Raw genomic sequence first — 25,730 nt, 5'->3', positions numbered from 1 at the left:
CCTCTCTCTCTCTTTTTTTTTTTTTTCTTGAGACAATCTTGCTCTGTCGCCCAGGCTGGAGTGCGGTGGCCTTATCTCAGCTCAAGCAATTCTCCTGCCTCAGCCTCCTGAGTAGCTGGGATTACAGGTGCGTGCCACCATGTCCGGCTAATTTTTGTATTTTTAGTAGAGACAGGGTTTCACCATGTTGGCCAGGCCAGGCTGGTCTTTTTTTTTTTTTTTTTTTTTTTTTTGAAACAGAGTCTCGCTCTGTCGCCCAGGCTGGAGTGCAGTGGCACAATCTCGGCTCACTGCAAGCTCCGCCTCCCGGGTTCATGCCATTCTCCTGCCTCAGCCTCTCCAAGTAGCTGGGACTACAGGCACCTGCCACCACGCCCGGCTAACTTCTTTTGTATTTTTAGTAGAGACGGGGTTTCACCATGGTCTCGATCTCCTGACCTCGTGATCCGCCCGCCTCGGCCTCCCAAAGTGCTGGGATTACAAGCGTGAGCCACCGCGCCCGGCCTGGCCAGGCTGGTCTTAAACTCCTGATGTCAGGTGATCCACCTACCTCGGCCTCCCAAAGTGCTGGGATTACAGGCATGAGCCACCTCACCCAACCTAAGAACTCTCTACAGTGCAAAGCTTACCCTAAACACGGTTTTGAGATGCAGGTTTATCTTTGTGGTCCTCCTGACTCCATTCTGTGCTTTCTTTTTCATTCTGTTCTTCTTAGACCACCAGACTCTTGTTGCTAATATATAGTCCTAATCACCCACCCTACTGAATGTCCCAAGCTAAGAAATTATTTTTCTCCCCACAGTCAGACGTCCCATTTTTTTTCTTAGTCAGTAATCTCATTTGAGCCTGTCAAGGAAGTAATCTAATTAAACCAATTCATATTAATGTGTAAATAGCCAAAAGTCCTTTGGGGCTCCCATTTTAATTCTGACTTAAAATGTATAAATGTACTTATACATTTTAAGTCAGAATGTATCAACTCAGGCTGGGCACAGTGGCTCACACCTGTAATCCCAGCACTTTGGGAGGCTGAGGTGGGCAGATCACTTGAGGCCAGGAGTTCGAGACCAGCCTGGCCAACATGGCCAAACTCCATGTCTATTAAAACAAAAAAGTTAGCGGGGTCTGGTGGCACACTCCTGTAATCCTAGCCATTCAGGAGGCTAAGGCATGAGAATTACTTGAACCCAGGAGGCAGAGTTTGCAGTGAGGCGAGATTGCACCGCTGCACTCCAGCGTGGGTGACAGAGCGAGATTCTGTCTCCAAAAAAAAAAAAGCAAAGAACTTATTAACCCAGATACATTGCTAATGGTAGAATTTCAAGCAAGAGTAAGAAAAAGGCCAGATGTGGTGGCTCATACCTGTAGTCCCAGCACTTTGGGAGGCCAAGGTGGGCTGGTTGCTTGAGCCTAGAAGTTTGAAACCAGCCTGGGCAAACCCTCATCTCTACAAAAAAATACAAAAATTAGCCGGGCATGGTGCAGCAAGCCTGTAGTCCTCGCTACTTGGGAGGCTGAGATGGGAGAATTACCTGAGCCCGGGAGGTTGAGGCTGCAGTGAGCTGTGATTGCGCCACTGCACTTCTGTCTACATGGCAGAGTGAGACCCTATCTCAAAAAAAAAAGAAAAAAAGAATTGGGAAGATAATTTGTTTAAGATCACCAAGTTGAAAAATGAACCTTTCCTGAAAGTCTGTTAGGTTGGTTAGCCTTTACTAAGTTCTTTTTGATCTATGTAGATTCTTCCATTTTTTTCAGCCTTTACTAAGTTCTTTTTGATTTATGTAGATTCTTCCATTTTTTTCAGGTTTTTTGTTTTTTAAATTATAACTTTTGTCAATTTTTCTGAACACAGAAGTAATAAGATATTCATTGTAGAACCTTTACAAAATATATATAAGCAAAAATTTTAAAAATTTATAATTTTCTACCCAGTGATTACTACTTAAATTTTGCTATATACGTTTTTTTCCATGCACATTCTTTTTGGTTTGTTTGTAAAATTTAAATAAACTACATAGTATTTTTTGTAATCTGGTTGTTCTGTTCTTCCACTTTATAAATCTCATCAACATTTTTCTTTTTGTTGCCAGTTTTTCCCTTATGTCCATTATTTTCTGCACATCTTTTTTTTTTTTTTTTTTTTGAGAGTCTTGCTCTGTAGCCCAGGCTGGAGTGCAGTGGTGCAATCTGCAACCTCCGCCTCCTGGGTTCAAGCAATTCTCATATCTCAGCCTCCCAGGTAGCTGGGATTACAGATACGCACCACTACACCGACTAATTTTTGTATTTTTAATAGAGATGGGGTTTCGCCATATTGGCCAGACTGGTCTCGAACTCCTGGCCTCAAGTGATCTGCCTGCCTCAGCCTCCCAAAGTGCTGGGATTACAGGTGTGAACCACCGTGCCTGGCCACTTTCTGTACATCTTTAATTATATCTCTAGAATAAGTTCTAAGAACTAGAATTTGGTCTACAGGTAATGCACATTTTAAGGTTTTTGGTAGTACTGCTAAATTTGCTTATAATAATGGTCATACCTATTTTTTTTACCCAACACCAGCAGTATATGAGAGAATTTAGATTTCCCTGTGTCTCTTCAATTCTCTTTTTTTTTTTTTTTTTGAGACAGGGTCTCACTTCTGTTGTGCCCAGGCTGAAGTGCAGTGGCTCGATCTCAGCCCACTGCAGCCTTGATTTCCCAGGCTCAGTTCAGCCTCCCACATCAGCCTCCTGAGTACCTGGGACTATAGGCACATACCACCACGCAGGCTAATTTTTTTTGTTTTTAAGACAGAGTCTTGCTCTGTCACCCAGGCTGGAGTGCAGTGGCGCCATCTCAGCTCACTGCAACCTCCGCCTCCGGGGTTCAAGCGATTCTCCTGCCTCAGCCTCCCAAGTAGTTGGGAATACAGGCGCCTGCCACCATGCCTGGCTAATTTTTGTAATTTTTACTAGAGACGGGGTTTCACCATGTTGTCCAGTCTGGTCTCGAAATTTTGGGCGCAAGTGATCTGCCTGCCTCAGCCTCCCAAAGTGCTGGGATTACAGGTGTGAGCCACTGTGCCTGGCCCTCTTCTTTAATTCTGAACCCACAGATTTAATGAAAGTTTAGCTTTTTATTGTTGGTTTCTTTTCATCATCAGCTTCCATAACATGGTGAGCTGTTTTTGATTATTTTTTGACTGTTAATGTTTGGGAAGATATTTTGCCACTTGCTACCGTAAAATGTAAAATGTGTTGCTTTTACAGTATTGTAACCTTTGTATTTGTTATTTTATTTTACCTCCACCTGAGCCATAAGAGTTACCATTACTAATTGCTATAATTTCTTTTCCGGTCCACTCACCCATAATGTATAGGTGATCTGGGGAACTGGTCAGCTCTTTCAAGCTCAGCAAGACCTACTACATCGGACAGCTCCCCTACTCTTATCTTATTACCTCATTAAATGGGGAAGTGAGTGCTTGGCAACTGACGTTCCACTTGACACACTGTGAGTTTCACTATCCCAATTACTTAAAATGTAAATTGTGAGTTTAATTATTTTTCCCCTTGTCTTAAAGGGAAAAAGTTTTAGCTTTTTTTTTTTTTTTTTGAGACAGGGTCTCGCTCTCTCTCGCCCAGGCTAGAGTGTGATGGCATGATCTTGGCTCACTGCAACCTCCGCCTCCCAGGTTCAAGTGATTCTTCTGCCTCAGCCTCCCAAGTAGCTGAGATTTCAGGCACCTGCCATCATGCCCAGCTAATTTTGTACTTTTGTAGAGACGGGGTTTCACCATGTTGGCCAGGCTGGTCTCAAACTCCTGACCTCAGGTGATTTGCCTGCCTTGGCCTCCCAAAGTGCTGGGATTACAGGCGTGAGCCACCACGCCCAGCTGGGAAAAAGATTTTTAACAGTATGCTGTAAAATTATATGCCATTAAGATTCAGAGAGCTTTTTGGTGCCTTTATTCATTACAGGTTGAAGGCAACTTGTAAGAATGAAAATAAGTCACATGTAATCATAGACTGTATGTATGTGTACAGATAAATTATGTATTATATATACTTATGTATTACATGTTTGTATGTACCTATAAATTATGTTGAATATAAAATAAGATGAAACCAGAAGGAAAGACCATACACAAAATGTTATGCTATTACTCTAGGTAGGCCGAGCTTCTTTATAGCCAAATCCAAGTGAATTACAAGATTCACTTTTGTTTTTTTCTTGGAGATGGAGTTTCGCTCTTGTTGCCCACGCCGGAGTGCAATGGTGCGATCTCGGCTCACTGCAACTTCCACCTCCGTGATTCAAACAATATTCCTGCCTCAGCCTCCAGAGTAGCTGGGTTCAGAGGCGCCTGCCATCACACCTGGCTAATTTTTGGTATTTTTAGTAGAGGTGGCATTTCACCATGTTGGCCAGGCTGGTCTTGAACTCCTGACCTCAGGTGATCCACCCGCCTCAGCCTCCCATAGTGCTGGGATTACAGGCATGAGCCACCACACCCCACCGAGATTCACATTTTCAGTAAGATAAACCATCCTGTTTGCTCTGGCTCCTCATTGAAGGGTCACGAAGTGATATTATGGGCAACAATCTATATTATAATGATTTCCAATTTTTTTTGTGCTTTCAGTGGAGCTTTTATATGCAGTTTATTAATTAAGTTGACAGTGTTCTTCGTAGAAGAGCTTGTAAAAGTAATGTTTAGCATAGGAGAATTTACTAAGCTGTCTTTTCCCCTTTTCTCACAGGGAGTCTAATCTCCAACACTTATCAGTACTGGAATTAACAGACTCTGGTGCTTTAATGGCAAATAGGTTTGGTAAGGAGTGGACTATGTACACATTTCATTTTAAACTGGGGATTTATTGCATATTCATTAAAGTGGTCTTTTGCCACCTTTGCCATAGAAAGGTTGGCTAGGCTTTTTGCTTTCGGAAGCCATGAGTAAGCTGTGGCCTGAGATCTCCGTTTGTGGCATGGGGTCTGTGAAACTATAGTACCAGATCAGGCATATGTTAAAGGATATGGGGTGTGTGTGTGTGTGTGTGTGTGTGTGTGTGTGTGTGTGTATTGCTGCTTTCCCATTCTGTTTTCATGCTCCAGTGATTAACAAAATCATTTAAAAATTTATTACATTCATGGTAACTTTTGTAATCTTAGTCAACAGATATTTAAAAGTATCCCTTATGTTTGCAAACCATTATTCTGGAGAATTTATTTTGTAATTGTTCTGTTATAAAAGTTGAAATCCTGGGGCTAATTGTATTTATCGTGAAGAATTTCTAGAGAAGGCACTTAAGTGTTGTGAGATCAGTGAAAAGAAATGACTATAACTTTGATGTGAATGGTGTTTTGATTGCATTTTTATACTGCTTCACAATTTACAAACTACTTTTGTTTATATTGCCACTGGATATATACCCATGATATATTTTCTGTTTTGAAGTGCTAAATTATTTGTTACAAGCATAAAATGAATTGATAGACTATTTTAATTGAAAATCGATAATTACCACTACACAAAACTGTCATAACTTTTTCTTTTTAAGTATCTAGTCCTCAGACTATTGTGGAGTTATTCTTCCAAGAAGTTGCAAGAAAACACATTATATCTCACCTCTTCTCTCAGCCAAAGGCACCTCTGAGCCAAACTGGATTGAATTGGCCTGAAATGATGACTGCAATTACCAGTTATTTATTGCAGCTTTTGTATCCTTTTATTTAAAAGCCAGTGAAAAGCTCTCTTCTGGCTGGGCATGTTGGCTCACACCTGTAATCCCAGCACTTTGGGAGGTGGAGGCGGGCTTATCACTTACGGCCAGGAGTTCGAGACCAGCCTGGCCAACATGGTGAAACCCCATCTCTACTGAAAATACAAAAATTAGTCAGGCGTGGTGGCAGCACCTGTAATCCCAGCTACTCGGAAGGCTGAGAATCGCTTGAACTTGGGAGGCGGAGGTTGCAGTGAGCCAAGCTCGCCCCACCACAGTCCAGCTTGGGCGGCAGAGCAAGACTCCTTCTCAAAAGAAAAAAAAAAAGCAGCTCTCTTCTATCTAAATAGTCTAAGGTTCTTATTCTGCCTACGTAATGAAATACCTAGGTCTGTTTTAAGACATTATTCGGCCGGGCGCGGTGGCTCACGCCTGTAATCCCAGCACTTTGGGAGGCAGAAGCAGGCAGATCACGAGGTCAGGAGATCGAGACCATCCTGGATAACACAGTGAAACCCTGTCTCTACTAAAAACACACAAAAAAATTAGCCAGGCGTGGTGGCGGGCGCCTGTAGTCCCAGCTACTCGGAGAGGCTGAGGCAGGAGAATGGCATGAACCCGGGAGGCGGAGCTTGCAGTGAGCCAAGATTGCGCCACTGCACTCCAGCCTGGGTGACAGAGCGAGACTCTGTCTCAAAAAAAAAAAAAAAAAAGACATTATTCTTTTGGCTGGTGCTGCAATGGCTCATGCCTATAATCCCAGCACTTTGGGAGGCCAAGGCGGGCAGATCAGTTGAGGCCAGCAGCTCAAGACCAGCCTGACCAACATGGTGAAACCTCGCCTCTACAAAAAAATACAAAAATTAGCTGGGCTTGGTGGCATGCGCCTGTAGTCCCAGCTACTCAGGAGGCTGAGGGAGGAGAATCACTTGAACCTGGGAGGCAGAGGTTGCAGTGAGCTGAGATCATGCCCCTGCACTCCAGCCTGGGCGACAGAGTGAGACTCTGTCTCAAAAAAAAAAAAAAATTATTCATTCAACAAATATTTATTGAATGGCTCTGTATGCCAGGTACGTTATGTGCTGGATGTCCACTGGCACCAATACTGTGTTCTGCAGTACACCAGCTCACCAGCTGGAATTGAACACCCAGGAATGAAATACAGGCTTTTAAAAATTTATTTATTTTTAGAGACAGGAATCTTCCTGTGTTGCCCAGGCTTGTCTTGATTTCCTGGGCTCAAGCAGCCCTCCCACCTTACCCTTCCAAAGTACAGGGATTGCAGGAGTGAGCCACCGTGCCTGGTGAAATAGATGCTTTATTCCATAGTTACCTGAGTTCTAAACTCTATAACAAGTCTCCTGGTATAAAAGTAACTGTTTAACTGTATTCTAGTACTGATGAAAGAATATGTGGTTGGCCAATTTCTCTGCCTTGTTTTTGTAAATTACGCTATTTTATGGACTTTTCTGAATTTGATGCCCAATGTGTATGTTTAAGATTTGCCAACAAAAATTAAGAAATATCCTTAACCAATGTCTAGATGGCCTAGCAATCCTGGTTGTCTCTTTCTAGAATGTTTGATGGGAAATTGCCAATATGTACAATTGCAGGTGAGTTCCTTTGAACATTTCATGTCTACACATTCTTGTAAAGCATGGGATTGCTGAATTTTTTTCTTTGCAAATGTTAACTGCATTTTAAAGAACCACAATAATTTAAACTTGATTATGCGAAGACATACCCCAAGGAGATTGTTCTATTTCTCTACCATCCTGAACTTGCTTGATCTTGTCTGATCTACGAAGCTAAATAGGGTTGGGCATGGTTAGTACTTAGCTGAGAGAATACCTGGTTCTAAAGACTTTTAAAGAAAGTAATAAAATAAATTTTTAAAGAGAGAGATTTTTCTCTACTTCTCTCTGGACAGTATAATTCCTAACATGATTTTTTCTAGAGTATCTTTTTTTTTTTTTTTTCTGAAACGGAGTCTCACTCTGTTGCCCAGGCTGGAGTACAGTGGCATGATCTTGGCTCACTGCAACCTCCACCTCCTGGGTTCAAGCAATTCTCCTGTCTCAGCCTCCCAAGTAGCTGGGATTACAGGCACGTGCCACCGCGCCCAGCTAGTTTTTGTATTTTTAGTAGCGACGGGGTTTCACCATGTTGGCGAGGCTGGTCTCGAACTCCTGACCTCAAGTGATCCACCCGCCTCCCCAAAGTGCTGGGATTATAGGCATGAGCCACCGCGCCTGGCCTCTAGAGTGTCTTTTTAAGAAATTATCTCTGCTAGGTTTTCTTTATAGTAATACAAATATACTATTGTTTTCATATAAATCCTTTACTGGAATCTAGTCATTGAACCAATAAATACCAAAAATTGGAAAATTGCTGAGATGTAAAGTATGTGTATGTGTGTTACTGGACTCCTGTTTGTATAAGGAAAGGGGGAATGGATGAGGAAGGAAGGCAACAGGGGTAGGTTTTAATCTCAGAATTATGTCAGGTAATAAAACATTTGTTCAAACACTGTCTTTTCATCCTCTGTGAAGAAGAACTTGGGAATGAGTATCTCATTAAGTAACATTTATTTTCTAATCAGAAAGCACCTTTTATGCCTTTAAGGATTATATTCAACTGCTACATCCCTGGTGTCAAGTCAATGTTGGTTCCTGTCGATTTATGCTGGGAAGGTGTTACCTAGTTACAGGAGAAGGACAGAAGGTAAACTACATTTGAATGGCAAATAAACTTTATAAACTTCAACACAAGGAAGTTGCTTAGCTTCCATTTGACTAGGTTTTAGGGGATGGGAGACATAGAATCCTCTAGATAAAGTTAAAGAAGACTGTACTAATGCCAGTCAAAGGCGTTATATACATGTGAGGACTATTTACTTTCTTGTATTCTGCAATTTAGATAAGACTCAGGAACATAAGAAAATATTAGAACTCTCCTGCCCCTGTGTGTTTTTAGAGATTCCTTTTATTATTATTATTATTTTGTAGAATCAGGGTCTCACTATGTTGCACAGGCTGGACTCAAGCGATCCTCCCACCTTGGCCTCCCCCAGTGCTGGGATTACAGGCATAAGCCACCGCGTTTGGCCAGGATACATTTTTACAAATCAAATTTATTTACTTATTTTATTATTTCTTTTAGACAGGGTCTTGCTCTGTCACCCAGACTGGAGTGCAGTGGCGTAATCACGGCTCACTGCTGCCTCAACCTCCTGGGCTCAAGCAATTCTCCCACCTCAGCCTCTCAAGTAGCTGGGACTACAGGCGTGAGCCACCATTCCTGGCTAATTTTTTAATTTTTTGTAGAGATGGGGTTTTCCCGTGTTGCCCAGGCTGGTCACGAACTCCTGGGCTCAAGTGATCTGCCTGCCTCAGCCTCCCAAAGTGTGGGGACTACAGGCATGAGCCACTATACCCAGCCCAAATTTACTTGTTAATTACATTTTTTTAATTGTTTTATGCTGCTTTTTTCTCATTATGGTAGTTTAGAGTTTTAATTTTTTCCCTGACGTTCTATTATGTAAATTTTCAAACAGACAGGAAAGTTTAAAGACTTTTTACAGTGAACAGTATATACCTATCACTCAAATTCTACAATTGTTAACATATTGCTACAGTTGCCTTATTATGTATGTATGTGTCAACCATCTTATTAAGGTTTACTTTCTTTTTTTGTTGGAGACAGTCTTGCTCTGTCACCCAAGCTGGAGGGCTGGAGTGCAGTGGCATGATCTTAGCTCACTGCAACCTCTGCCCACCAGGTTCAAGCGGTTCTACTGCCTCAGCCTCCTGAGTAGCTGGGATTACAGGCGCCCACCACCATGCCCGGCTAATTTTTGTATTTTTAGTAGATATGGAGTTTCACCATGTTGATCAGACTGGTCTCAAACTCCTCACCTTGTGATCCACCCGCCTTGGCCTCCCAAAGTGCTGGGATTACAGGCGTGAGCCACCGTGCCCGGCCAATGTTTACTTTTTAATTGGTAGCACTTAAGTTAAATGTGAGATACATTTTTTAAAATATGAATGCATCACATAGAATCCAGATGTGTCAGAAACTATGCACAGAGTAGACCATGTTAAGTAATCTTGTTTCTTTTTTGGCTTTCCCTTACATGTGAACCCCTGATTTATAGCACCTAGAATTTGAATGATCTGTTACAAGTCATTTTATATTTTATTTCTCCAGGCTCTGGAATGTTTTTGTCAGGCAGCATCTGAAGTAGGCAAAGAGGAATTCTTGGATCGCTTGATTCGCTCAGAGGATGGGGAGATGGTGTCTACCCCTAGGCTGCAGTATTATGACAAGGTACATCATGTCTTGGTTTGGCCTTATACCACCCTGTGTAAAAACACATCTGAAATACATTGCTGTGCTATTTTTGGAGAAAAATACTACAAAAATTTAGTTGCTCCCTGAACTTCCAAATTTAAAAAAATGAATTTGCCTAGAGAAATTAAAGAAACATGGCCGGGCACGGTGGCTCATGATTGTAATCCCAGCACTTTGGGAGGCCAAGGCAGGCACTATCACCTGAGGTCAGGAGTTTGAGACCAGCCTGGCCAACATGCCAAAACCCTGTCTCTACTAAAAATACAAAAATCAGCCCGGCGTGGTGGTGCGCGCCTGTAATCCCAGCTAATCAGGAGCCTGAGGCAGGAGAATCACTTGAACCCAGGAGGCGGCAGAGGTTGCAGTGAGCCCAGATTGTGCCACTGCACTCCAGCCTGGATGACAAAACAAGACTCCACCTCAAAAAAAAAAACCTTCTACTTTCCTACTAATGACAATTCTTTTGAATTCCAGTCCAGCCTGGGTGACAGAGTGAGACCCTGTCTCAAAATTTAAAAAAAGTATTATGTGCTCTACATAATCATATATACTATACTTTTTTTTTTTCCTTTTTTTTTGAGACGGAGTCTGTTGCCCAGTGCAGTAGTGCAATCTGGGCTCACTGCAACCTCTGTCTCCCAGGTTGAAGCGATTCTCCTGCCTCTGTGTCCCAGGTAGCTGGGATTACAGGCGTGCGCCACCACACCTCACTAATTTTTGTATTTTTGGTAGGGACAGGGTTTCACCATGTTGGCCAGGCTAGTCTCGAACTTCTGGCCTCTAGTGATCCACCTGCCTCGGCCTCCCAAAGTGCTGGGATTATAGGTATGAGCCACAGTGCCTGGCCATGCTATACTTTTTATATGACTGGCAACACAGTAGGTTTGTTTACACCAGCATCACCACAAACGTGAGGAATACATGCAGTGGCTATGATGTCACTAGAAGATAAGAATTTTCCAGGCCCATTATAGTGGGTGCAGTGGCTCACGCCTGTAATCTCAACACTTTGAGAGGCTGAGGCAGGAGGATCACTGGAGCCTAGGAGTTTGAGATTAGCCCAGACAATATAGGAAGACTCCATCTCTACAAAAAATTAAAAAATTAGCCGGGCATGGTGGTGCATGCCTGTGGTCCCAGCTACTCAGGTGGCTGAGATAGGATGATCAGTTGAGCCCAGGAGGTCAAGGCTACACTGAGCTATGATCACACCACTGCACTCCAGCCTGGGCAACAGAGCAGGACCCTGTCTCAAAAAATTAATAAAAATAATTTTAAAACTTTATTTTATCTTCATCCTTTATAAACATATATTTTGGATGTATCATACATATGTATTAGGGAATTGCACGTATATGAGATAGGGAAATGTGCATGGTTAGGGGAGCGGGCAGACGTTGACAGGGTGGACAATCAAAAATGTTTGTCAGGCCAGGCACGGTGGCTCACGCCTGTAACCTTAGCACTTTGTGAAGCTGAGGCAGGCAGATCACCTGAGGTCAGGGGATCAAAACCAATCTGACCACCATGGTGAAACCCCATCTCTACTAAAAACACAAAAATTAGCTGGACGTGGGTGGGGCATGCCTGTAATTCCAGCTACACAGGAGGCCGAGGCAGGAGAATCACTTGAACCCAGGAGGTGGGGGTTGCAGTGAGCCGAGATCACACCATTGCGCTCCAGCCTGATAGAGACCCTGTCTCAAAAAAAAAAAAAAAAGGATTATGTCAGTCACTTAGCAAATTATCTTTAGGGTTTTTATAAAACTATGGTGTTAATTTATTTACTATTCTTTACATTCATCTGTGACTTGAACAGTTAGTAGTGAAATCGTATTTATTCTTTCATTCAACAAGCTTGCCTTTTTTTTTTTTTATAATAGAGATGGGGTCTTGCCATGTTGGTCAGAATGACAGGTGTGAGCCACCAGACCCAGCCTCAACAAGTATTTACGGAGAGACTACCGTATACTAGGCACTGAGGATAGAGACAGGGTCGTGCTGTACCACCCAGGCTGAAATGCAGTGGCAGCATTAAAGTTCACTGCAACCTTGAACTCCTGGGTTCAGGCAGTCTTTCCACCTCAGCCTCCCAAGTTGCTACAACTACAGGTGCATACCACCACACGCAGCTAATTTTTGAAAAATTTTTTGTAGAGATGGGGGTCTTGCCATATTGCCCAGGCTGGCCTTGAGCAATCCTGCTGCCCTCAGCCTCCCAGAGTACTGGGATTGGAGGTGTGAGCCACCATGCCGGCCTACTTACCTTTCTCAATAATTTTAAACCGTAATTTAGTTTGAAGTGCATTACAATATTAATTTTAATGGAAATTTCTTCTATTTCTCGTTAGGTTTTACGACTACTAGATGTCATTGGTTTGCCTGAACTGGTTATTCAGTTGGCTACATCAGCCATAACTGAAGCAGGTGATGACTGGAAAAGTCAGGTAAGAATTGGCTGCAATTTGGTTGTTTTCTTTAAGGTTTGTTGTGGGTGTGGTATGTTCATTTCTATTGCTCTTTTTGATATTTGATCTACATTTGATATTTAGGCTACTCTAAGGACATGCATTTTCAAACATCATTTGGATTTGGGTCACAATAGCCAAGCATATGAAGCCTTAACCCAAATTCCTGATTCCAGCAGGTAATTTCATGGTCTTTTTTAGAGAAGACAATTTACCAACTCTGTTTAACCTACTAAGATAGTTTGCCCTCGTGTTCCTTTCTTTCCTTCTAGGCAATTAGATTGTTTACGGCAGTTGGTGGTAGTACTTTGTGAACGCTCACAGCTACAGGATCTTGTAGAATTTCCCTATGTGAATCTGCATAATGAGGTAATTTTAGTTATCCAGTGATGGCTTTCAACAAGTATGGTGGTTGCCATGATTGCTACTGACTTAGTTATCTGATTGCTTCCCCTTCCCTAGGTTGTGGGAATAATTGAGTCACGTGCTAGAGCTGTGGACCTTATGACTCACAATTACTATGAACTTCTGTATGCCTTTCACATCTATCGCCACAATTACCGCAAGGGTGAGCAATGTAACCAGACAGTATCTTGCAGCCAGCCTTATTAGTTTAATCATGTTTTACCAAAATATTGTGTGTTGGACTTAGGTAATTTTTAGTATGTGTTTAAGTACAAGATTAGCTTAAACCTTGTGAAGATTACCTTGAAGATATGCCCTTGCTTCCATTCTAGAACTTTCTCAAGGCGTTGCCACTGAAATGGCATTCTGTGTGCATCTTCTGTCCGATTATAAAGGAAGTTAGCGCTGGGCGCAGTGGCTCACACCTGTAATCCTAGCACTTTGGGAGGCCAAGGCAGGTGGATCACCTGAGGTCAGGAGTTTGAGACCAGCCTGGCCAACATGGCGAAACCCCTTCTCTACTAAAAATACAAAAATTAGCCATATGTGGTGGCGGGCAACTGTAATCCCAGCTACTCAGGAGGCTGAGGCAGGAGAATTGCTTGAACAGGGTGGGGCGGGGGGGGGAGGTTACAGTGAGCCAAGATCACGCCACTTCACTTCATCCTGGGCTTTTCAAAAGCAAAACTCTGTCTCATAAATAAATAAATAAAGGAAATTAGCTTTTTCACTAGAGACAGCATGAATTTTTGAGACTGGTTTTGAGTTCCTGTGCTATTTCACCATTAGCCTTCTCCCTTTCCACATTTCAGTTCTAGGAGCAAAATTCTGACTGCTTAAATGTGCTTAGGTTATGAGTATAATAGATGATATTCCACGTTAGCTGTGGTTAGATTGTCCCACATCCCCTCAATTAAATGCAAAATCCTTAAAGAGGGGACTAAAATTTACATTTAGGGCTGGGCGCAGTGGCCCACACCTGTAATCCCAGTACTTGAGGAGGCCGAGGCAGGTGGATCGCTTAAAGTCAGGAGTTTGAGACCAGCATGGCCGACATGGTGAAATCCCCTCTCTACTGAAAATACAAAAAATAGCCGGGCATGGTGGCGGATGCCTGTAATCTCAGCTACTCAGAAGGCTGCGGCAAGAGAGTTGCTTGAACCCAGAAGGTGGAGGTTGCAGTGAGCCAAAATTATGTCACTGCACTCCAGCCTAGGTGACAGAGCGAGACCCTGTCTCAAAAATTACATTTAGAAGTTATCAAATGATATCCTGGTGAATTCTTTTTTCTTCATTCAACTTTTTAATGTAAAATTTGTCAAGTCTACAGAAAAGTTAAAACATTAATGCAATGAATATTTCCCTATATACCTTTCACCCAAATTCCCCAATTGTTAATATTTTATATCATTTTCTTATCTCTCTCCTCTTCCCTCCTTTCCTTTCTTCCCCCTTCCTTCCTTTCTCTCTCAATACCTATTTATTTATTTACGTACTTGTTTGTTTTTGCTGGTCCTTCTGGGAGGAAGTTAAAGACGTCATGATTTTTGTAATGTCATAAGTTATTTAATTAGGTTCTTAAGACATTTAGAACAGCAATTTGTAAGGATAAATTCCATTTGTCAGGGCAAACGCAGATCGCAGGTAGCCCTGGAGCTAAGGAATAGCTTTGATTTTTGGTAAAATTTGTGAGTCCACAGCTTTCTGATTGATCCTGCTCTGCTCTGTAATCTCGTATTTCTCTTTTTCTGTGTCGAAGATCTCACCTTCCTGGTGTCTGGGCTTCCGCAGCTGTTCCCTTTTTTTTTTTGAGATGAAGTCTCACTCCGTTGCCCAGGGTAGAGTGCAGTGGCACCGTGTCTGCTCACTGCAACCTCCACCTCCTAGGTTCAAATTATTCTCCTGCCTCAACCTCCTGAGTAACTGGGATTACAGGTGCCTACCACCATGCCCGGCTAATTTTTTTATATTTTTAGTAGAGACGGGGTTTCACCATGTTGGTCAGGCTGGTCTTGAACTCCTGACCTCAGGTGATCCACCCGCCTCCATTTCCCAAAGTGCTGGAATTACAGCCGTGAACCACTGCGCCTGGCCAATGATGTTTTTTATAGCGCGTCCCTCCCGTGCTGCCCTCACCCTGGATCTAGAATACACACTGCATTTAGTTGTGCGATGTCTTTAGGCTCCTTTAATCTGGAGCCTCACTTTGCCTTTGATGACACTGATATTTTTGATGCGTATAGGTCAGTCATTTTTGTAGAATGTATCTTAATTTGGACTTATATTATCAATGAATTATTTATCAGAACAGCTAAAATGAAGGGAATGTGAGATTGTTTTAAGATTATATTTTACAATATAATCACTGTGGAATGTCTAACATTTTTGTACCATTTTTACTTAGAATTTTCTTTGGTTTCTTGCTGATTTTCATTGGAAAAAAATAGATGGAGTTTATTCATAGGCAGGTTCTTAACATTCCTAATAGTAAAACATATTTGCATATTCTTTATTTTCTTGAATCATATAGGAAGGGAAATATAAATTATTAAAGATCTCTCAGTATCTGCTTTCACAATAACATTCTGTCAACCTGCTTAGCACCAGTTTAGTAAGATTAATGTTCAGGTTTTTCTAGAGCAAGGCTGTTCTTCTGAAAGTGCCTTATGTATTGCAGGTGTTCAAAAATATTTGTTGAAATGAAAAATAGCTTTATTTGAAAACTAAAAGAATTTTTAATGATATTTTAATTTCTGGAGTCCCATGCTGTCCCAGAACAATGGACTTTTCAGTATCTTATTGAACATGTGCAACTGAAGTATTGTGCAACTGAAGTATTATAAAAATGAGAATCTACATTCTTTTTTTTTTTTTTTTGAGACAGTCTCACTCTGTTGATCAGCCTGGAGTGCAGTGTCTCGATCTCGGCTCACAGCAACCTCCACTTCCAGGTTCAAGCAATTCTCCTGCCTCAGCCTCTCGAGTAGCTGGGATTACAGGCGCCCACCACCATGCCCAGCTAGTTTTTGTTTTGTTTGTTTGTTTGTTTTCGAGACAGAGTCCCGCTCTGTTGCCCAGGCTGGAGTGCAGTGGCATAATCTCAGCTCACTGCAACCTCCACCTTCCTGGGTTCAAGCGATTCTCCTGCCTCAAACTCCTGAGTAGCTGGGACTGCAGGCATGCACCACCACGCCCAACAATTTTTTTTGCATTTTTAGTAGAGAGAGGGTTTCACCATGTGTTGGTCAGGCTGGTCTTGAACTCCTGACCTCAAATGATCTACCCGCCTCAGCCTCCCAAAGTGCTGGGATTACAGGCATGAGTCACCACACCCAGCCCTTAATTTTTGTATTTTTAGTAGAGACGACGTTTCACCATGTTGGTCAGGCTGGTCTTGAATTTCTGGACTCAGGTGATCTGCCCACCTCTGCCTCCCAAAGTGCTGGGATTACAGGCGTGAGCCACCACGCCCGGCCGAATCTGTTCTTAAGCAGAGTATCCAAACATCTCTTGGTCTCAGTCCTGGGCAGGTATAGGTGACAACGTGGCTGAGACTAGCTCCATAAACTAGTCTTCTGCACTTGTTATGGTAATGTAGTATCTACATGTCAAAAAAAAAACATTTTTCTTTTTTTGTTTTAATTGTGGTAAAATACACATAACATACAATTTACTGTCTTAACCATTTTTGTTTGTTTGTTTTGTTTTGACAGAGTTTTGCTCTGTTGCCAGGCTGGTGGAGTGCAGTGGCACGATCTTGGCTCACTGCAACCTCCGCCTCCCCGGGTTCAAGTGATTCACCTGCCTCAGCCTCGAGAGTAGCTGGCACTACAGGTGCGTGCCACCATGCCCAGCTAATATTTTTTTGTATTTTAGTAGAGAGGGGGTTTCACCCTGTTGGCCAGGATGGTCTCGATCTCCTGACCTCATGATCTGCCTGTCTTGGCCTCCCGGAGTGCTGAGATCACAGGCATGAGCCACCATGCCCGCTATCTTAGCCATTTTTAAGTGTACAGTTCAGGAGTGTTAAGTGCATTCACAGTATTGTGTAACCAATCTCCAGAACACTTTTCATCTTGCAAAACTGAAGCTATATACCCATTAAACAACTGCTTGTTCCTCCCAACCCTGATTCCCTGGCAACCACCATTTTACCACCCATCTCTATGAATTTGGCTACTTGAATCATTTGGTATGTGTCTTTTTGTGACTGTCTTATTTCACCTAGCATAATGTCTTCAAGGTTCATCCTTGTAGTGGCATCAGAATTTCTCCTTTAAAGATGTCTTTAAAAATTAGCCAGGTGTGGTGGTGGGCACCTGTAATCCTGGCTACTTGTGGGGCTGAGGCAGGAGAATCGCTTGAACCCAGGAAGCAGAGGTTGCAATGAGCTAAGACTGCACCATTGCATGCCACCTTAGGCAACAAGAACAAAACTCCGTCTCCAAAAAAAACAGATCTCTTAAAGATAATTAAATGATTTTCTGTTGTATTTATATGTCAAATTGTGTGCATCCATCAATGGACACTTGGCTTGCTTTCACCTTTGGCTATTGTGGATAATGCTGCTATGAACATGGGTGTAGAAATATCTCTTTGAGACCCCTCTTTTCATTCTTTGGAGTATATACCCAGAAGTGGAATTACTGGATGACATGATAATTTTGCTTTTAATTTTTTGAGGAACTGCCATACTGTTTTCCATAGCAGCTGTACCATTTGACATTCCCAGCAACAGTACAAAAGGGTTCCAGTCTCTCCACATCCTCACCAACGTGATTTTTTTTTTGGGGGGGGCAGGGGTTACATCAAACCCAATTTTGTTTTAAATTTTAACATTTGATTAGGGATAACATTCTCTCTGCGTATCTCTAGAGAAACAAATTTTGGAAGGCCGGGCATGGTGGCTCACACCTGTAATCCCAGCACTTTGGGAGGCCAAGGTGGGCAGATCACGAGGCCACGAATTCGAGACCAACATGGTGAAACTCTCTACTAAACTGTCTACCAAAAATACAAAAATTAGCTGGGCGTGGTGGTCGTGTGCCTATAATCCCAGCTACTCAGGAGGCTGAGGCAGGAGAATTGCTTGAACCAAGGAGGCAGAGGTTGCAGTGAGCTGAGATCAAGCCATTGCACTCCAGCCTGGGCGACAGAGCGAGACTCTGTCTCCAAAAGAAAAAAAAAAACTTTGGAAGTTCTAAAGTCTAATTTATTGTCTCCTCATAGCTGGCACAGTGATGTTTGAGTATGGAATGCGGCTTGGCAGAGAAGTTCGAACTCTCCGGGGACTTGAGAAACAAGGCAACTGTTATCTGGCTGCTCTCAATTGTTTACGACTTATTCGTCCAGAATATGCATGGATTGTGCAGCCAGTGTCTGGTGCAGTGGTATGAAAACATTTCATCCTGGAATTTTGGGGTCATTAAATCTACTTGTTTTGGTCCTTTCAAAACTATTACATCATTTTGCTTCATTTGATTTACAATTTCTACTGAGATATTTGTGAAAAAAATCTATGTTTATAATTCAATTGTTGTATATTACTACCCCTTTAGTTCTCAAGTTCAGAATTATTGTAGGAAGAAATATTGCAGAGTGGTTTTGGAGTTAGACCTGACCCAATTCAGACAAGTTACTTAATCTTTTGTTGTTCTCTGGCATAAAATATGGATAATGTTTACTTTATAGGATTGTTTGGGTATTAATGAGATAATTCAAGTCGACTGCTTGAACTGTAACAGTGCCTGGCCCACAAAACGTGCTCAGGAAATGGTAGCTGCTTTTATTTCTATTGTGTCTACAGTTACTGTTTTAAAAGACACACACTGAGTTTTTCCTATCATACGGATGGGTCAGATACATGCAGCTGTTTCTGTTATATATAACCCTGGAACCAAGAGAAATTAGTTGATTTACATGGAGATCAAATCCCTGTCCTTGGACTCAGTAATATGTTATGGTTAAGTTAACAACTTGGCAAAGAACTTCTTCCTTTGTCTCATAGTTACAGTACCTCTGTAAGAAGAGCTCTGCTGGTTGAAACAAAAATAATTTCCATTGAGAAAATTTAAGCATAAAAGCTCTGAATCACAGTTAATGATATCAAAATAAAATACTGATTTTCACAGTTAAATTGCTTGTTTTGTTTTATCAGTATGATCGCCCTGGAGCATCCCCTAAGAGGAATCATGATGGAGAATGCACAGCTGCCCCCAGTGAGTCAGGAGTCTCACACTGGTTCTTTGATAGACAGTAGTAATATTGTTATTGTTAGTTGTATTATGATAGAAATATGTAGTTAAATAAGCTACATATAGTAGTAATATATAAATGTTATAGTAGTAACAGTTGCCCTTGTAAAACACAAGTTTTAACTGCAGGCATCTATTATACACAGATTTTTGTTTTCAATAAGTATATTGGATTCTTTTTCTGGAGATTGTCACAATTTGAAAAAACTCCCAGTTGAACCACATAGCCTAGAAATATTGAGAAAGTTAAGGAAGCTGGGTGTGGTGGCTCACACCTGTAATCCCAGCACCTTGGGAGGCCGAGGCAGGTGGATCACCTGAGGTCAGGTGTTCAAGACCAGCCTGGTCAACGTGACGAAACCCCATCTCTACTAAAAATACAAAAATTACCTGGGCAGTAGTGGCCCTCACCTGTAATCCCAGCTACTTAGGAGGCTGCAGCAGGAGAATTGCTTGAATCCAGGAAGCAGAGGTTGCCGTGAGCACAGATTGTGCCACTGCACTCCAGCCTGGGCAACAGTGAGACTCCGCCTCAAAAAAAATAATGTTTAGTGGGACCCATACGAAGTGTCACTAGTGACGCTGGAAGTGCTCCCAAAGAGCAGAAAAAAGTCATAACATGACAAGAAAGAGTTGGACTGCTTGATATCTACTGTAGATTGAGGCCGGCAGCTGGGGTTGCCTGCCATTTCAAGAAAAATGAATCCAGTGTAAGGAACATTGTAAAAAAAAAGAAGAGAAAATTTGTGAAGCTGTTGCTTCAGCTTCGCCAGTAGGTACAAAAACCTTGTGCTTTTTGCAAAATACGTTTTCATCTCATATTGAAAATCCAGCTTTTATGTGGGTACAGTATTGCTATAAAAAGGCATATCTATAGACTCTAACATGATTTGCGAAAAAAAGTTATTACACAACAACTTAAAGCAAAAGGAAGGTAAAAGATCTAAAGCTGGAGAATTTAATGCCAGCAAAGGATGGTTTGACAATTTAAAAAAGAGATACGGTTTTTAAAATGTCAAGATACAGGAGAAGCAGCTTCTGCTGACCAAGGAGCAGCATATGAGTTCCCAGACACCATTAAGGAAAATCACTAGGGGAAAGGACATTTGCCTAAACCTGTTTGTTTGCTTTTGTTTCTTGTTTTTGAAACAGGGTCTCACTCTGTTGCCTAGGCTGCGATGCAGTGGCACAATCATGGCTCACTGCAGCCTCAAACTCCTGGACTCAAGCAATCCTCCTACCTCGGACTCCCACAGTGCTAGGACTACAGGCATGAGCCACTGTGCCTGCCTCCCCTATGATTTTCTTAATAACATTTTCTTTTTTTTTTTTTTTTTTTTTTTTTTTTGAGACGGAGTCTCACTCTGTCGCCCAGGCTGGAGTGCAGTGGCGCGATCTCGGCTCACTGCAAGCTCCGCCTCCCGGGTTCACGCCATTCTCCTGCCCCAGCCTTTCCGAGTAGCTGGGACTACAGGCGCCCGCCACCACGTCCGGCTAATTTTTTGTATTTTTAGTAGAGACGGGGTTTCACCGTGGTCTCGATCTCCTGACCTCGTGATCCGCCCGCCTCGGCCTCCCAAAGTGCTGGGATTACAAGCGTGAGCCACCGCGCCTGGCCTAATAACATTTTCTTTTAAGAGTACAGTATAGGCCGGGTGCGGTGGCTCATGCCTGTAATCCCTGCACTTTGGCAGGCTGAGATGGGCAGATCACCTGAGGTCAGGAGTTCAAGACCAGCCTGCCCAACATGATGAAACCCCATCTCTACTAAAACTACAAAAAATTAGCTGGGCGTGGTGGCGGGTGCCTGTAATCCCAGCTACTCAGGCGGCTGAGGCAGGAGAATTGCTTGAACTCGGGAGGCTGAGGTTGCAGTGAGCCGAGATCGCGCCACTGCACTCCAGCCTGGGCAACAAGAGCCAGACTCCGTCTCAAAACAACCACAACCAAGAGTACAGTATATAATAGGCCGGGCACAGTGGCTCACGCCTGTAATCCCAGCACATTGGGAGGCCAAGGTAGACGGATCACCTGAGATTGGGAGTTTGAGACCAGCCTGACCAACATGGAGAAACCCGGTCTCTACTAAAAATAAAAAATTAGCTGGGCCTGGTGGCACATTCCTATAATCCTAGCTACTTGGGAGGCTGAGGCAGAAGAATCACTTGTACCCGGGAGGGAGAGGTTGCAGTGAGCCGAGATCGCGCCATTGCACTCCAGTCTGGGCAGCAAGGGCGAAACTCCGTCTCAAAAAAAAAAAAAAAAAGTACAGTATATAAAATACAAAATATGTGTGAGTTGACTGTTTAGGTTGTCAGTAAGGCTTCTGGTCAGTAGTAGGCTGATAGTAGCTAAGTTTTTGGGTAATGAAATGTTATATGCAGTTTCAACTGCTCAGGAGTCAGCATCCCTAACCCCTGCATTGTTCAAGGGTCAACTATACATGTAATTTAGACAGTAGCTATATTGTAACATATATAGTTACATGGTTATATACTATACATAGTAGTAACATTGTTATATACTATATATTATATATAATAATTACATTGCTGTAAAAATATTGTAGAGTTCCTTCTTTTTAGTTTATTTTCAGCATTCTAATCTGCTAAAGGTTGTCTGGTAGCACTTTGAAAATGTTGTACAACAGTAAGAGAAATGAAAATGCTTAAATAAGAGTGTGGCTTTTTTCTTGTATGTTGTATTTAAATCAGCTTAGTTCCAAGCTTTTTTTTATCAGGTTCTTTTGCTATTACCACAGAGGCATGACATCTTTCCATAAAAAGCCAAGGCTCTAGATTTGGACACACCTGGTTTTAATTCTGCCTCTCACAGTTTGGTCATATTTCTTTCTTATTGATCGAGATGACAGACAGTATTTCACAATTATAATAGTTAAATGAGGCCAGGTGCAGTGGCTCATGCCTTGTAATCCCAGCATTTTGGGAGGCCAAGGCAGGAGGGTCGTTTGAGCTCAGGAGTTCAAGACCAGCCTGGGCAACATAGCAAGACCCTGTAGAAAAAAAATTTTTAGGCCAGTCACAGTGGCTCATGCCTGTAATCCCAGCCCATTGGGAGGCTGAGGTGGCTGGATCACCTGAGGTCAGGAGTTTAAGAACAGCCTGGCCAACATGGTGAAACCCCGTGTCTACTAAAAATACAAAAATTAGCTGGGCATGGTGGTGCACGCCTGTAATCCCAGCTACTCAGAAGGCTGAGGCAGGAGAATCACATGAACCCAAGAGGCGGAGGTTGCAGTGAGCCGAGATCATGCCACTGCACTCCAGCCTGGGTGACAGAGCGAGATTTGTTTCCTTTGAAAAGAAAAAGTTTAAAGAGTTAAATGAAATTACATGTAGTGGCCGGGCGCGGTGGCTCACGCCTGTAATCCCAGCAATTTGGGAGGCCGAGGCGGGTGGATCACAAGGTCAGGAGATCGAGACCATCCTGGCTAACACAGTGAAACCCCGTCTCTACTAAAAATACAAAAAAAAAATTAGCCGGGCGAGGTGGCAGGCGCCTGTAGTCCCAGCTACGCGGGAGGCTGAGGCAGGAGAATGGCGTGAACCCCGGGGGGCGGAGCCTGCAGTGAGCCGAGATCACGCCACTGCACTCCAGCCTGGGTGAAAGAGCGAGACTCCATCTCAAAAAAAAAAAAAAAAAAGAAATTACATGTAGTACCTTGTAAGCACCTCCTCAACTGCAGTTGTTAAAATACTTTGATTTGACATGGGATATTGCATAATTTGTTTAAGTTAGCATTTATTTAGTTCCCTGTTTTCTCCTTCCTTCACGCATTTGGAAATTAGATTGAATGTTACTTAATGTTCAGTGGAAATTGATAGATTGCGTTAATCTAATGGATGCTTCTTTGTATTTTGGGAATTCAAAATATTTTTCTTTGATGTGTAGCAAATCGACAAATTGAAATCCTGGAACTGGAAGATCTGGAGAAAGAGTGTTCCTTGGCTCGCATCCGCCTCACCTTGGCTCAGCATGATCCATCAGCGGTTGCAGTTGCTGGTAGGAATTCAAGAGTTAAAGCCTCTGACTTGTCAGCACCAGGAGCACATTTTAGGTCCAGGCAGTGTATGTAGCATGCTAGATGGGTATAAAGCATGGGTTATTACTCAGAGATACTCATCAACAAAGCAAAATCTTTGGTTTCATTTGTGTATACGTTGGCTACACGAAATAATCTTTTTCCATTTTCACAGGAAGTTCATCAGCAGAGGAAATGGTCACTCTCTTGGTTCAGGCGGGCCTCTTTGACACTGCCATATCACTCTGTCAGACTTTTAAGCTTCCCTTAACGCCAGTCTTTGAAGGGCTTGCCTTCAAGTATGTATAAAATTATCTTTTTATAGTCTTTTCTAATGCAAATATATTATCCTCTTGCTTAGTGTGAAACAGTCATCATAAGCCAAGTAGCCCATATACCATTTATGGTTTGAAGAAGTGTTTTGTTTAATCCATCCAAGCATTCTTAAAAAGAATTTCAGGCTGAGCACGGTGGCTCACGCCTGTAATCCCAGCACTTTGGGAGGCCGAGGCGGGCGGATCACGAGGCCAGGAGATCAAGACCATCCTGGCTAACACGGTGAAACCCCGTCTCTACTAAAAATAATACAAAAAAAATTAGCCGGGCGTGGTGGCAGGCACCTGTAGTCCCAGCTACTCGGGAGGCTGAGGCAGGAGAATGGCGTGAACCTGGGAGGCGGAGCTTGCAGTGAGCCGAGATCCTGCCACTGCACTCCAGCCTGGGCGACAGAGCAAGACTCCGTCTCAAAAAAAAGAGGAAGAATTTCTTGGCCAGGCACAGTGGCTCACATCTGTAATGCCATCACGTTGGGAGGCCAAGGTGGGCAGATCACTTGAGGTCAGGAGTTTGAGACCTGCCTGGCCAACATGACGAAACCCCATCTCTACTAAAAATACAAAAATCAGCCAGGAGAGGTGGCGTGTGCCTGTAATCCCAGCTACTTGGGAGGCTAAGGCAGGAGAATCACTTGAGCCTGGGAGACAGAGGTTACAGTGAGTTGATATTGTGCCACTTCACTCCAGCCTGGGCAACAGAGCGAGACTCCGTCTTAATTTAAAAAAAAAAAAAAAAAAAAGAGGCCAGGTGTGGTGGCTCATGCCTGTTATCCCAGCACTTTGGGAGACCTAGGTGGGCGGATCATGAAGTCAGGAGATCAAGACCATCCTGGCTAACACAGTGAAACCCCGTCTCTACTAAATATACAAAAAATTAGCCAGACATGGTGGCATGCGCCTGTAGTCCCATCTACTCGGGAGGCTGAGGCAGGAGAATCACTTGAACCTGGGAGGCGGAGGTTGCAGTGAGCCGAGATTGCGCCACTGCACTGCAGCCTGGGTGACAGAGCAAGACTCCATCTCAAAAAAAAAGCAAAGAATTTTTCATCATTAGTTTTATCTTGGAAGTAAAGTGTCTCTTAATGCTTACTCATGTCCTTGTAGGTATCCAGTTGTGTAACTTGAGGAAGAGATGCTCCAATATTCCAGTAGTGAATTCAGCAAAAGACTAGAGATGAAGTTGTCATCTATCTCTCTAGTTTTAGTATCAAATTAAAGTGGTGCGTTTCAGCGTTCAGTCTTCAAGTGTGGAACCATTTTCATTCCAGATGCATCAAATTGCAATTTGGAGGAGAGGCAGCACAAGCAGAAGCCTGGGCCTGGCTAGCAGCCAATCAGCTCTCATCTGTCATCACTACTAAGGAGTCTAGGTACAGCCCTGGTGTTCAACCCTGGGTGGTTTTGCCTTTCTAAAAGCTGTAACGGTCTTTCTCTGACTAAATTGTCCTACATAGATCATTTCATTTTTTTCTTTCTTTTTGGCTAAGTTTTTGTAGGGGCTGGAAAGTTTATAATTAAGGTGACATCATGTCATTTATTGTCCAAACTAGGATGTCTTTGCCTATGAAATGTCTCCTTCTCCATATCTCCCTCCTCAAAGACTTACTGTTTCATATCAGGAAAGGGTACTCTTACAGGCAAAAATCTGTATTTACTTGTTTCAGAGTGTTATCCTCCTTTTTTCCCCCATTTCTTCCATTGCGCAGTCACTGCATGGTTTCGTCACAGGGTCCTCTTATAGCTTGTCTCCAGCTGCTGTTCAGCAGTCTGTCACCCATCAGCCCCCATCATCCACTATACCTTCTTCAGATCTCGTCTGTTCATATACTTCCCCAGTGCACCCACTTTGTGTCCACGTAAAGGTACTTCAGCTTCTTCAGAAACCTTCTCTAACATTCCTAACCCTCAGTAAACTTCCCTTTCTGAACTGCATTTGCACTTACTATTATACAGCTTAGCACTTTAGAGTGATAGCACTTCAGAATTTGGAAGTTCTCTGACATTAGTTTTCAACCCCTAAATTAGCACATCAGAGTAACTTATTAAAATGCAGATTATGAGAAATCACCCTAGTCTTCCAAGTTAGAACTTCTGCATGATTCTAATGCTTGATCAGGTTTGAGAACCAGTGTTCTGAACCAGTTTTTTGTTTTAGAAATGCAGAA

General features: G+C 42.8%; 1 protein-coding gene across 1 annotated transcript in view; it reads left to right on the top strand.

Annotated features, from left to right (window-relative positions):
* The window catches only part of NUP160 (nucleoporin 160), a 65,416-nt gene that overhangs the window by 31,915 nt on the left and 7,771 nt on the right, over positions 1 to 25,730 (top strand). The window contains exons 18-32 of the mRNA XM_003278987.4: positions 3,362 to 3,495; positions 4,746 to 4,816; positions 5,547 to 5,706; positions 7,252 to 7,321; positions 8,334 to 8,432; positions 9,918 to 10,037; positions 12,413 to 12,508; positions 12,614 to 12,708; positions 12,802 to 12,898; positions 12,992 to 13,097; positions 18,164 to 18,324; positions 19,092 to 19,152; positions 23,101 to 23,211; positions 23,406 to 23,529; positions 24,834 to 24,935. Coding sequence (XP_003279035.2) covers positions 3,362 to 3,495; positions 4,746 to 4,816; positions 5,547 to 5,706; positions 7,252 to 7,321; positions 8,334 to 8,432; positions 9,918 to 10,037; positions 12,413 to 12,508; positions 12,614 to 12,708; positions 12,802 to 12,898; positions 12,992 to 13,097; positions 18,164 to 18,324; positions 19,092 to 19,152; positions 23,101 to 23,211; positions 23,406 to 23,529; positions 24,834 to 24,935 — 1,607 coding nt within the window. The remainder of the gene's footprint in view (positions 1 to 3,361; positions 3,496 to 4,745; positions 4,817 to 5,546; positions 5,707 to 7,251; positions 7,322 to 8,333; positions 8,433 to 9,917; positions 10,038 to 12,412; positions 12,509 to 12,613; positions 12,709 to 12,801; positions 12,899 to 12,991; positions 13,098 to 18,163; positions 18,325 to 19,091; positions 19,153 to 23,100; positions 23,212 to 23,405; positions 23,530 to 24,833; positions 24,936 to 25,730) is intronic.

The sequence above is a fragment of the Nomascus leucogenys genome, chromosome 15, assembly GCF_006542625.1.
Source record: "Nomascus leucogenys isolate Asia chromosome 15, Asia_NLE_v1, whole genome shotgun sequence".
NCBI classification, from domain to species: domain Eukaryota; kingdom Metazoa; phylum Chordata; class Mammalia; order Primates; family Hylobatidae; genus Nomascus; species Nomascus leucogenys.
Note: the sequence above shows the minus strand (reverse complement) of the source record. Positions and strands in the feature narration are given on the sequence as shown.